The sequence below is a fragment of the Sphaerodactylus townsendi genome, linkage group LG06, assembly GCF_021028975.2.
Source record: "Sphaerodactylus townsendi isolate TG3544 linkage group LG06, MPM_Stown_v2.3, whole genome shotgun sequence".
NCBI lineage: Eukaryota > Metazoa > Chordata > Lepidosauria > Squamata > Sphaerodactylidae > Sphaerodactylus > Sphaerodactylus townsendi.
The window spans coordinates 8,781,843-8,794,902 of record NC_059430.1 but is presented as its reverse complement, the minus strand read 5'-3'; the positions used below and the strand labels follow the sequence as shown (position 1 = coordinate 8,794,902).

Sequence of the window (13,060 nt, the reverse complement as noted above, 5' to 3'; positions counted from 1 at the left end):
TGTGGGTGTGGCCAGGCTAATCTGAATTCCCCAGATAAGCCTCCACAGCTCAGGCGGCAGAGCTGGGAATCAAACCCAGTTCCTCCAGATTAGAGTACACCTGCTCTTAACCACTACACTAATGCAGGTGACCCCATGGGGTTTCCAAAGCAAGAGGCAAACAGAGGCAGCTTGACTTTGCCTGCCTCTGCGTAACAACCCTGGACTTCCTTGGCAGTCTCCCATCCAAGTACTAACCGGGGCCAACCATTCTTCGCTTCCAAGAAGTCTAGCCTGGGCGATATTCAGCTCAAGTCCAACAAACTTAACACCAGAGTACCACCAGGTTTCTTGTTAGAGTAACTGGTCAGCTACTATGGAGGCTCAGTGGGGGACCTTGGGCCTGTCCAAAATGTTTGGCCTGACCCGCCTCATAGGGCTGTTGTGTGAAAATGGAGGTGAGAAAACGACATTCTGAGATGCTTTGAGTCCTAACAAGGGGGAAACGCAAAATATGAATAAATACATGAAAGTAAACTCACACGCGACCCAAGAGACCACCAGCACAGAAGACAGAGAGTACCACAATATGCTTCAAGCAAGAGCGACATCCTTTTAAGTCTCCCTTCTGTTTTATTTGAGGGACAAAACTCTGGCCGTCATCAGATCCTTCCAGGAGACATCAAGCTCCGTGTCTTAACCCTTTGCCTTTCCCAGGAAGCTCAGAAAAATCCCGCGAGACCAGAGTTTTCCCAGCTTCTTCAGAACCTATAGTTTGGACTACTTGTCTGGAAGTTGTTATCTGAACTTCAGTGCCTCAAGATGAAGATTAGCACATAGCAATCTGATTTAGTGACCCCTGGGCTGTCTGAAATCAGCATGCCAGTCCATCGTATGACCGACGGTGGATAGAGTTTGCCTCCCCCTGAACAAACCAAGTAACCAAACGTGACTCATTCTTGCTATATGCTCTCTCTCCTGGATCTGGAGACCTGCTGGCTGGCCTAGCACTTGACATAAAAAAGGTAAATTCAGTCTGTAAGAACTGGGTCATTACTGACCCATGGGGTGACGTCACATCACGATAGTTACTAGACAGACTGTGTTTACGGGGTGGTTTGCCACTGCTTTGCCCAGTCATCTACACTTTATCCACAGGAAGCACAGTACTCTTCAAGGTGTTGGTGTTGACCTTTAAGGCCTTACGCGGCCTGGGACCCTCGTACCTTCGGGACCGCATCACCCCATATGTCCTTACACGGCCTCTCCATTTGGTTGAGGCCAATCTATTGGTGGTCCCTGGCCCCTCAATGATGCGGCTGGCCTCCACGCGGGCCAGGGCCTTTATGGCTCTGGCCCCTGCCTGGTGGAACGCTCTTCCTCCAGCTGTCCGGGCCCTGCGGGACCTTGGCAAGTTCCGCAGGGCCTGTAAGACGGAGTTGTTCCGCCGGGCCTTTGGGGGGACCAGCCGCTGAAGGTGCCCCCCCTTTTTTGGCTCTTAATATCTAGGCTCTTTCCACCAAATGGGACTCGCCGCTCCCTCCCTCCTGGGGAGGATTGAAAATTAGGGTTTGTCGGACGCCTCTTGTTATTCTTACTGCTGTTTTTAAAAGGTTTTTAATTATATTTATACTTGTATTGAGAATTGTATTGAGAATAATATACTTGTATTGAGAATAATTATATTTATACTTGTATTGAGATTTTATGCTGTACACCGCCCGGAGCCCCTCGGGGATGGGGCGGTATAAAAGTCTAAATAATAAATAAAATAAATACTCATTTTATCAACCGCGGAAGGATGGAAGGTTAAGTCAACCTTGAACGGGCTACCTGAAACCAACTTCTCTCGGGATCGAACCCAGGTCGGGAGCAGAGTTTTGACTGTAACATTGCAGCTTGCAGCTTTGATTGTGCTGTATCACTACAAACTGGGGGATCCCGAAGTGCAGTGCAGCGCATCGCTTAAGTGCTGAAGGGGAACTGAACGAACCACAGGCAAAATACCACAGGAACCCAGAGTGGGGGGAAAGGGGAAGAGCAAATTGTCCTATTCCGAAAGGTCAACATTAATCACATTAACACCAGCACACAAACACACAACCACTGAACACATTTCCTTGTAAAAACCAAAAATCAATTGAGCCCAGCCATAACATTTCAAAGAGCAGAGATTTTACCATAATGCACTGATCGCTTTAGCATGCACTCAAAGATACTTTTTTTTTAAAATGGAGGGTAGAGAAGAGAGGACAGCATTTATACCTGGGTATTCGATTGCAGGGCTGGATCTACCTTTTTCTGCAGGGTGTAAAATCAGGGAAGGCCGGGCCTATCACGTGGGGGGGGGGGGGCAGGTCTACCGTGACCTTTGGAATAGCCAAGCATCGCACAGTTCCCAGTTTTAAAGCAGCGGGGTGGGGGGGAGTAAGAGAAGAGCCCGTCCTCTTCCCCTCCATCCCATTTGACTCCAGGCTGTTCCAGGGTTTACAGTGTCTCAGCAGAGTGCAAGGCAGAGGTACGGGGAAGAAGGGCGCATCTGGCATTCCTAACCATGAATGGTCACCAACCCCAAAACTCTTCTCCCCAAAACTCTCCACCACGACGTCTCACATGACCGAGGTCTGTTACAGCCACTGTTAATGTGTGGTCCTTGAAACCGGGGGGGGGGGGGGGGAAAGTCCTACAGAGGAAGAGCAGAGAGGTGCCTCAGCCATGGCTTCAAAATCTCCAGATGTTTTTACATTTCTGAGGGGGCACTTCTGGACATGCTGAATAATGCACTTTCAATCCACTTTTAATGCATTTTCACAAGCGTTTGCAAGTGGATTTTGCTATTTTGTACAGTAAAATCCAGCTGCGAAGCGCATTGAAAGTGCATTATTCTGCATGGGCAAAAGTGCCCTAAGTCAACGTCTGGCACCTTCAAACAAAAGTATATCTTTAGGCAGTTCTACCATTTTCCCTGCTGTTAGGAATTTCTCTCTCGATCAGTCTGATGAATTCTAAGAAAACGGCCTCTGTGCTTTTTCTAGAGCTATTCCACTGCTAGGCAAATTATTTACTAAGGCAACAGAGAAGGGGAAACAAAAGAGACTAAACTGTAAAAAAATTATTAAGGCACAGCCATAACCATCAAGAGTGAAGCAAAATGGCTGTAGTCAGGATGTGAGCTACAAAGGGGAACACAATCGTCTTCACTAATTTGCTTTAACTCTGTGCCACTGAAATAAACAAACGCTATCAAACTTCCCCGTCATAACGCATGACTTTGCCTTTAAAGGAAGAGACAACTGCTCTCCCTGCTTAATGCAATTCTAAAGGAAGAATAAAGCAGAGCAAGTGGAAGCAGTAAAGATCCACTGATTCCCCAAACATACCGCTTCTGTGTTTCAGCATCTCTCCTGGCGTGTTCCAAGGCCAATTCTTCGGCTATTCTTTTCTTTAGGTCTTCTTCGTTCACTGGAATTAGGAAGGGGGAAATCGTAAATATCACAAATGTGACAGAGATGCTGACAAATTCACATGTTCAGCTAAAAGAGTAGTCAGAAGGTTTTAGGATCGTAACTTGATATTTTAATTAGATTTACAAAAACGTGTATCTCTACCTCTCTGCCCTAACAAGAGCCACCAAGGTGGCTTAAAATTTAAAACATACATGATAAAAATCATAGAATCATAGAGTTGGAAGAGACCTCGAGGGCCATCCAGTCCAAGCCCCTGCCATGCAGGAACACACAATCAAAACACTCCCGACAGATGGCCATCCAGCCTCTCTTTAAAAACCTCCAAAGAAGGAGACTCCACCACACTCCAAGGTAGTGCATTCCTCTGTCGAACAGCCCTTACTTACACAGGCTTCTTCCTAATGCTGAAGGGAAATCTCTTTCATTTCACTCTTAAACCCACTTTACCCCAGGTCCCTGCCTCTGGAGCAGCAGTGTCAAGCTTGCTCCCTCACCAACATGACATCCCTTCAAATATCTAAACATGGCTATCATGTCACCTCTTAACCTTCTCTTCTCCAGACTAGCCATCCCCAGCTCCCTAAGCCTCTCCTCTTAGGGCACAGGTGTCAAACTCGTGGCCCTCCAGATGTTATGGACTACAGTTCCCATCATCCCCTGCAAGCATGCTGGCAGGGGATGATGGGAACTGTTGTCCATAACATCTGGAGGTCTGCGAGTTTGACACCTATGTCTTAGGGCATGGATTCCAGACGTATGACCATTTTGGTTGCCCTCCTCTGGACCCATTCCAGCTTGTCAATATCCTTCTTGAATTGCGGTGCCCAGAACTGGACACAATATTCCAGGTGAGGTCTCACCAATGCAGTCAGAGAGTGGAATGCCAATCCCACATCCCTCGATCTAATGGCAAATTACTTTACTGATGAGCCTCCAGAATCGCATCAGCCTCCTTGGCCGCCGCATCACTTTATAAAACAATTAAAATTGGCCCCCCAAAAACACTCACATGATTCAAACCAGTTTCAAAATAGAATCAAAATATATTCAAAAAGTGAGTTAAAATACATACACAACATTAAAATACTGGTTATGAAGGAGGGATCGTTGAGCAAATCTCAAACAGGACCCAAAAAAAGTCTCCACCCGCCGGCAGAAGGCCGCAACAGATGGGAACAGATGACTCTCCCAGGGGCCAGAGTCCAAGAGCTTCGGTGCCATAACCAGCAGGCCCTCTCCTGGGTTACCACCGGCCCAACCTTACAGCTTTCAACTCACGCTACTGCAAAATAATGCCATCTTTCTCTGTGGGTGAATGAGTGTGCCATCCAGTCACATAGGGTATTCAAGGCAAGAGATGGTCAGAGGTGGCCTGCCATTGCTTGTCTCTGTTCGACTTCAGAGGGACGCCCTCTTCACACCACTCCCAGTAGGACAAGTGATACAAGAGCCTCAGATTCCTTATTTCTATTTATTTATTTACTATAATTTCACCGCCTCTCCTAAGGGCTCTGGGCGGTGAACAACATAACGGTAAAACAGAAACAACACAAATCCCAGTTAAAACAGCCAATTAAATAAAATTACAGCTGCATCCCACAACCTCTATAAAACGTAATACACCCAAACCCTGGAAGCAGACCTAGAAAAGCTGAGGGCCTCCCACAAAATTAAGGGCCCAGAGCTGAAAGAGGGAGGAGGGGAGGCCACTGCCACGCCCCAAACCCGGTGGAACAATTCGGTCTTACAGGCCCCTGGGCGGAACTTCCAAGATCCCCAGAGGGTCCGGATAGCTGGTGGTAAAGTAACTCAGGGCAGCCAGCTTCTGCAGCCCCTGGCCCTGCGAGCCAACCGCATCATCGAGGGGCTAGGGGACAACGAAGCTGGCCTCGCCAGAGCCGTGAGGGACATGGGGTAAGACGGTCCCGGCAGCCGGGCGTCCCAGACCTGGTGCCCTGGAAGAGTGCCCCACCCTGGCGGAATGATTCGAACTCCAACCCGAAGCCAGCAAGCGGCACCAGCGAAGGACAGGTGCCCTAAAGGCACCACCTGTGAGCACACGCTACTGCTTTGGCTGCTGTTCAGTTTCAACTTCCGATCAGACGGGCGGGGCGCCCCGGAGCGGTGCCACTAGTCAGCCCTAGAGGTGGACTGCTGCATGGGATCACAGGGCTAGGTCTGCCTGGGAGAGAAGGGGCCAAACTGCCACCACCGGATGGAACCCCGGGAGCAGGCGGGCCACCTGGGCCCCACTTTCGGCATCAAATCCAGTGGTCCCTGGCTATGGACGGGAGGAGGCTGGTGCCAATGAAGCCCCTCCCACCCGGGCGGCTGAGAGGCCCCGCCTCCCTGGGCGCAGCCAGCGACTTCCGCTCTCGGCGATCCAGCTCAACCGCTCATGTAAACCCATCCAGCAACCGCCTCCAAGTATCGTTGTAGAGCTGCAGGGGGCTGCAACCCTGTCCCTCCATCAGCAGAGAGCATGAGTGTCACTGCATACTGGATGACAGATCAGCCCAAAGTTCGCACACCAACTGAGCAAGTGGTCGATGTATTACAACAATAGCTGGGAGAGTGCAATGCCCCTGAGGCACACCACACCGAAAGTGTCTCCGCGCCTATCCTCACCACCACGCACCCCGTCCCGAGGAACGAGACAATCCACTGAAGGACAGTGCCCCCGCACTCCCCGGAAGGCGCGGCGCCGGTGGGGCCGCGCCCGGTCGCCCATATCAAACGCCATGGCAGGTCCACGGCACCATCCACTTCGGGTCAAGTTGTGGCGCGCGAGCGTCCCAGATACAACAGTCTCCGGCCCATGCCCAGCAGGAAGCCGCCGGACTGAAGGGATCGAAGCTCGCGCCCAGGAAGCCCAGCTGCTCCAACACTACTCTCTCAATTACCTTCCCAGAAACGAAAGATTCGGTGACGGGTGGGTAATTGGCTGATCTCCTGATCTAAACCATGGCCTTTATGAGTAATGGACCACTGCCCTCCCTTCAACCCACCCGAAAGACTCCTTGCCTCAAGGGAGCCACTTACATCTGCAACAGTAGTCGTAGCCCCTCCCGGCAGGCTTGCCGTGAGGGGCACGGACCAGAGCATGCAAGTAGTTCAACAGCAGCAGAACCGCCCACACCAATGGGAGAGCAGGGAAAACTGGCCAAACAAGGGGCCGAAGATCGCGGAGCCTCTAGTTCGCTAATTGTATTCAACATAGAAGGAAGGTCCTGGCGGGATGACCACCATCTGCTCATAAAGGCCTCTACAACAATACGCCACCTGAGAATTTGCAGAACCTGCGAGGTCAAAGTCCCACTAACGAAACGCCAGCCGTTGTTTACAGAAGGAGAGGAAGGCTCTTCTACGCATCCATAGCCTCGCACCTATAAGATGTTCGCGGTTTCACAATGAATTTCTCCACACTCGCTTCTGTCGCCTGGAGTTCCCGCTCATATGGCGCAGCTCCTCGGTATACCACGAGCCAGCCACGTGAAACCCGGGACGAGGACGCCGGGGCAATAACCCAATGGTGAACGCCGGGCATTCCACCTTCCACCTGCTTCATCGAAAATGGGCAGGTTCAGGGATCCTTCCGCAGGAGCATTCAGGGAAACCAAGTGGATCCATAAGTCTCCGCTGGCGGACATATAAATGAGTCCTACCGCCTAGACGGGGAGGGTAGATGGCAGGTCCATCCAACCTTCTAGGCATAACAATGGTCGGACCATGGCACTCTATCTATAGGAGGATAATGCACTACATTAATTCCCCAAATTCAAGACTAAATCCAACGCACCTCTGCATGAGTGGGGCCAGAAACTTACCAAGGAGGAAAACCACGCCGCTGATGATGACTAGGTCCGCTGCTACTGCACATGAGGTGGCAGCATCGAAGGCACATTGAAATCCCTCAAGACACAAGCCCAAAACTCAATGCCCAGTCAGGACACCACCCAGCAGCCGCAGAGTAGATCGGCCCCTCTCGTGCGCTAGGGCGGCACACCAGGAGGTGACCTGGCTAACCCTCTCCACAATCCACTCTAGGCCTACACTCCATGCCGGGCATCAACCAGACATCTCCCAAAGGGATGTGGAATCTCAGATTAACATTGCTGCCACTGCCTCCTGCCCCAAGCCTGCGATCAGTGGAGGCACCTAAACTCCAGTGGGGAACTTCACAGAGAGTGAACTGTCTCCCTCACACCCAGGCTTCAGTGATACAGCTTTAGGTCCACTGCTGATTCTTTCTAAGAAACTCTGAACACCTGTTGTTTTATTATTGATGGGACCTTGGCATTGATCAACACCAGGGACGGTTGGTGTTCCTGAACCTCCAAATCCACCTTCGCTGCTTTGGGATAGGTCGGAGGGAAAGTGAAGTCCAGCACACCATATCTCTGCCTGGCTCTCGCTCGCTCTCTAATCTGGAGAACTGCCTGATTCTCACTGCCTTTGTCGGAGCTTATCTCTGGGAATCTTCATTAGCCTGGGTACCCACCACCAGCCAAAATCAAGGGCTAGTCACTACAGCTTCTCGAGTTTCTCTCTCAGCCTCCCACCCACCTCACAGGGTGCCTGCTTTAGGGAAGGGCAAGGAGATTGTCAGCCCCTTGAGTCTCCTGCAGGAGAGAAAGGGGGGGATGAGGTCCAAACCTTTCTTCTTCTCTGAGGACACCACAGCCCTGCAGGGCTGTAAGTTTGGCTAAATTAAAGGCCATCACAAGAGGAAGAAGAAGGAGGAGTTAAGAGCTTCAGCGTATCTTTATTTGGCTATTTATTTATTTATAATCCAATTTTATATACGCCCTCTCCCGAGAATCTGGAAGTGATGAACAACATAATCATAACAGAAATAACATTAAAATCGATTAAAACAATGAATTAAATGAATTACGAAGCGGCATCGATAAAATTTCATAGAAGCGTATGCACCCACACCCTGGAAGCAGACCCAAAAGCTGAGGGCCTCCCACAAGATTAAGGCCCAGGCGAGGAGGGAGGAGGCCCACTTCAGCCAGTGCGGCCCTCCCAGCCAGTGGAACAGAGTCCCAGTGAGGCCCTCTGGGAACTCCTCCATCATAGGGCCGGATAGCTGGTGGTAAAGTGTGCCACCAGGCAGGGGCTTAGGGGCTGTAAGGCCCTGGCCGGGTGAAACCAACCCCACACTCCTTGAGGGGCCCCAAGGACTGTGGCAACAGGATTTGGCCTCTGCAGTACTGCAGAAGACATGAGAGGGACATATGGGGTGGGCCGGTCCAGGAATGCAGAAGGTCCCAGACATGCCAAAGGCGCTTAAAGGTGAGTACCCACACACCTTATGAATGATTGAACTCAGCAGGAAGCCAGTGCAATGAAGCAACACAGTTGAGAATGTGTTCTCTAAAGGCACCACCTGTGAGCACCGCAGCGCTGCATGTTTACTGAACAGCCGGATCAGGCGTAAGGAAGGCCAGCGTGGGGCGAGGATTACAATAGTCTAGCCTAGGGTGACCGTTGCATGGATCACAGTGGCGAAGGGTCTGCCTGGGAGGAGAGACCCAACGCCCGGGGCCTGTCGAGAAGATGGAAAAAGCAACCGGTTATGCCCAGGGCTACCTGGGTCTCCATTGAAGGCGAATCAGGTGGACCCCGGGCTGCGGGGCCGGAGGAGGCTGGTGCCAATGAGAGCCCTCCCACTCCAGTGGCTGAAAATTCCCGCCTCCCAGCCAGCCAAAGAGATCTCCGTCTTCGATGGATTCAGTTTTAACGCCTGTTGCAACCATCCAGCAGCACGCCTCCAAGCAATGCTGTAGGGCTGCAGGCTGACAGCATCCCCCCTCCATCAGCAGAATAGGCTGAGTGTCATCCAGCATACTGATGACAGATCAGCCAAAGCTCCGCTTTACCAACTGAGCAAGTGGTGGTATATAGTGTTAAACAATGGCGGGGGGAGAGCAATGCCCCTGAGGCACACCACACTGGAAGTGGGCACCTCTGGGAGGCTTGGTCCCCCACACCACCTGCTGACTCCGGTCAGACGAGACAATCCACTGAGGACGTGCCCACTTTTGAGCTGACCGAAGCGGTGGGCCAAAAGGTCCGTGGTCGACCATATCAAAAGCGGTAGATCCAATAAGCCCACCAGCAGGCGATCCCTCGGTCAGAATTGTATCTTGGCGTGTCCGTGATAAGCGACAGAACAGTCTCCGTCCATGCCCAGCAGGCGGACTGGAAGGGATCGAAAGCCTGTCGTCCTCAGGAAGCCCTGAAGCTGCTCAACACCACTCTCTCAATTGCCTTCCCCAGAAGCAGAAGATTGAGGGCGGGGTGGTAGTGGCCAGATCTCCTGGATCTGATGGTCTTTTAAGAGTGGGAGGACCACTGCCTCCTTCCAGCCCACCCGAGGAAAGACTCCTTGCTCGAGGGAGGCATTGATGATCTTCAACAGGTGGGGTCGTGGCTCCTCCTGGCGGCCAGCCAAAGCCAGGAGGGAGGCCGCCGGATCAGAAGGACAAGTAGTAGATACAACAGCAGCCCAGAGACCCTGTGGAGGCACTGGCTGAGCAGGAAAACTGGGCCAAACAAGGGGCGGAAGAGCGGCAGGAGCCTGGATTAGCTAATTGTATTACAGCTGAAGGAAAGGTCCTGGCCGGAGGCGGCGACTTATCTGCAAAGAAGCTCATAAAGGCGTGGTGGGGATGGGCGCGGTGGTAAGTGGAACCAGGAGACGGTGGGCAGGCGGGGCTAGCAGATCACGAGAGGAAGGCTCTCTTAAGCCTCTTCCGTGCGCCATCTCGCCGACCTTCATAAGCGTCCTGCTATAAGATGTTGGCAGTGGCCGATCCGCGAAATTTCCTCCACACTTCGCTCTAGTCGTCACTGAGTTCCACGTTTCATATGGCGTAGCTCTCGGTATACCCGCGGAGCCAGCCGTTGAAGCGAGGAGACGCCAGAAGGGAAGCGCCGAACATAACAACCTCAATGGCAGCCGGAAGGCGGACGTGCCAATCTTCCACCTGCTCGCTTCCGAGTGTGCGGCAGGTGATTCAGGATCCCGCAGAGCATTCCAGGAAACCAAGTGGATCCATAAGTCTCGTGGCCGCGAGGCGGTTTATAATGGAGATCCGTCGCAGCCTGGAAGGCGGAGGCATGGCAGGTCCCATCCGAACCTTCGGGAAAAGCATAATGTGTTCCGGACCGCGGCACTCTATCTATAGAGGATCACGACCATATTAATTCCCGACCGAAGACCAAATCCAGCGTGTGACCGCCTTGTACATCGCAGGTGGGGCCCAGAACTTACCAAGGAGGCCAGCGTTAGCCATGGATGACACCAGGTCGCGGCTACTGCAGCATGAGGCAGCATCGAGCATGGACATTGAAATCCCCAAGACAATAGGGTCTGGAAACCTCAATGCCCAGTCAGACACCACCTCCAGCAGCCCCAGCCTTCCAGACCGTCCCCGATTAAGCGTAGGCGGCCGGTACACACACCAGGGCTGACCCAACCTCTCCGTCGCCAACCACTCCTAGGCCGACTACACTCCATGCCGGTGATCTCGGGACGGGATGGCCTAAAGGGGATGGAATCTCGGATGAACATTGCCACACGCCCCACGACCCCGTGTTAAGTGACTGGTGGAAGTACGCGGAAACCTGGTGGGGAAACCCGGCCCGTAGAGCAACTGTCTCCCCTTCCGCGCACCCAGGTTTACCGGTGATTGACCTGGAAACCAGGTCCATCTGCTGATTTCCTAAGAAATCCTGAAACACTGCTGTTTATTATTGATGGACACATGGCATTGATCAACACCAGGGCAATGAGCGGGGTGTTCCTGAACCCAGCCACGCCCGTTTCTTGGGATAGGTCCGGAGGAGCAGAAAGGGTGAAACGAGCATACCCATATCTCGTTAGTCTTAGGTCGTTCTAATCTGGAGGAACCCGGGTTTGATTCCCGCTCTGCACGCCTGAGCTGTGGAGAAGCTTATCTGGGGAATTGCAGATTAGCCTGGGCACTCCACGCTGGGGACATGATAAAGCTTCTCGGAGCTCTCTCAGCCCACCACCTACAGGTGTTTGTTGTGAGGAAAGGGCAAGAAGAGATTGTCTTTGAGTCTCCTGCAGGAGAGAAAGGGGGGATATAAATCCAAACTCTTCTTCTTCTTCTTCTGAGGACACTCACTTCACAGCCCTTGTGTAGGCTGTAAGTTGGCTAAATTGTGCGTCATCACAAGAGGAAGAAGAAGAAGAGTAGGAGGTTAAGAGCTCGCGTATCTAATCTGGAGGAACCGGGTTTGATTCCCCGCTCTGCCGCCTGAGCTGTGGAGGCTGATCTGGGGAATTCAGATTAGCCTGTGCACTCCCACACATGCCAGCTGGGTGACCTTGGGCTAGTCACAGCTTCCTGGGGCTCTCATTACCACCTCACAGGGTGTTTGTTGTGAGGGAAGGGAAAGGAAGATTATCGGCCTTGGAGTCTCCTGCAGGAGAGAAAGGGGGATATAAATCCAAACTCTTGCTTCTTCTTCTTCTGAGGGACACTCATACAGCCATGACATAAGTTGGCTAAGTGTCGTCATCACAAGAAGAAGAAAGAAATGGAAAGGTTAAGAGCTCATGTATCTAATCTGGAGCTTGGGTTTGATTTCCAGCTCTGCCACCTCAGCTGTGGAGGCTTATCTGGGAATTCAGATTAGCCTGTGCACTCCCACACAAAGGCCAGCTGAAAGGTGGACCTTGGGCTAGTCACAGCTTCTCGGAGCTCTCTCAGCCCCACCCACCTCACAGGGTGTTTGTTGTGAGGGGGGAAGGGCAAGGAGATTGTCAGCCCCTTTGAGTCTCCTGCAGGAGAGAAAGGGGGGATATAAATCCAAACTCTTCTTCTTCTTCTTCTGAGGACACTCACTTCACAGCCCTTGTGTAGGCTGTAAGTTGGCTAAATTGTGCGTCATCACAAGAAGAAGAAGAAGAAGAGTAGGAGGTTAAGAGCTCATGTATCTAATCTGGAGAAACCGGGTTTGATTCCCCGCTCTGCCACCTCAGCTGTGGAGGCTTATCTGGGGAATTCAGATTAGTCTGTGCACTCCCACACAGCCCGCTGGGTGACCTTGGGCTAGTCCTGCAGCTACCAGACTCTACCAGCCCCACCACCTCGGTGTTTGTTGTGAGGGGAAGGGCAGAGAGATTGTCAGCCCCTTTGGAGTCTCCTGCAGGAGAGGGGATATAAATCCAAACTCTTCTTCTTCTTCTTCTAGGAACCTCACTTCACAGCCCGCACATGGCAGGCTGTAAAGTTGGCTAAGTCAATGGCGTCATCACAAGAAGAAGAAGAAGAAGAGTAGGAGGTTAAGAGCTCATGTATCTAATCTGGAGAAACCGGGTTTGATTCCCCGCTCTGCCACCTCAGCTGTGGAGGCTTATCTGGGGAATTCAGATTAGTCTGTGCACTCCCACACAGCCCGCTGGGTGACCTTGGGCTAGTCACAGCTTCTCGGAGCTCTCTCAGCCCCACCCACCTCACAGGCAAGGAGATTGTCAGCCCCTTTGAGTCTCCTACAGGAGAGAAAGGGGGGATATAAGTCCAATTCTTCTTCTTCTTCTACATGAGCTCACGCAGGGAGAGCTAGCGCTG

The 13,060-nt window shown here is 52.1% G+C and overlaps 1 protein-coding gene across 1 annotated transcript in view; it reads right to left on the bottom strand.

Moving 5' to 3' along the window:
* CHCHD3 (coiled-coil-helix-coiled-coil-helix domain containing 3) overlaps nucleotides 1-13,060 on the bottom strand; it is a 332,230-nt gene that overhangs the window by 265,313 nt on the left and 53,857 nt on the right. Inside the window, exon 3 of the mRNA XM_048501477.1 lies at nucleotides 3,360-3,441. Coding sequence (XP_048357434.1) covers nucleotides 3,360-3,441 — 82 coding nt within the window. The remainder of the gene's footprint in view (nucleotides 1-3,359; nucleotides 3,442-13,060) is intronic.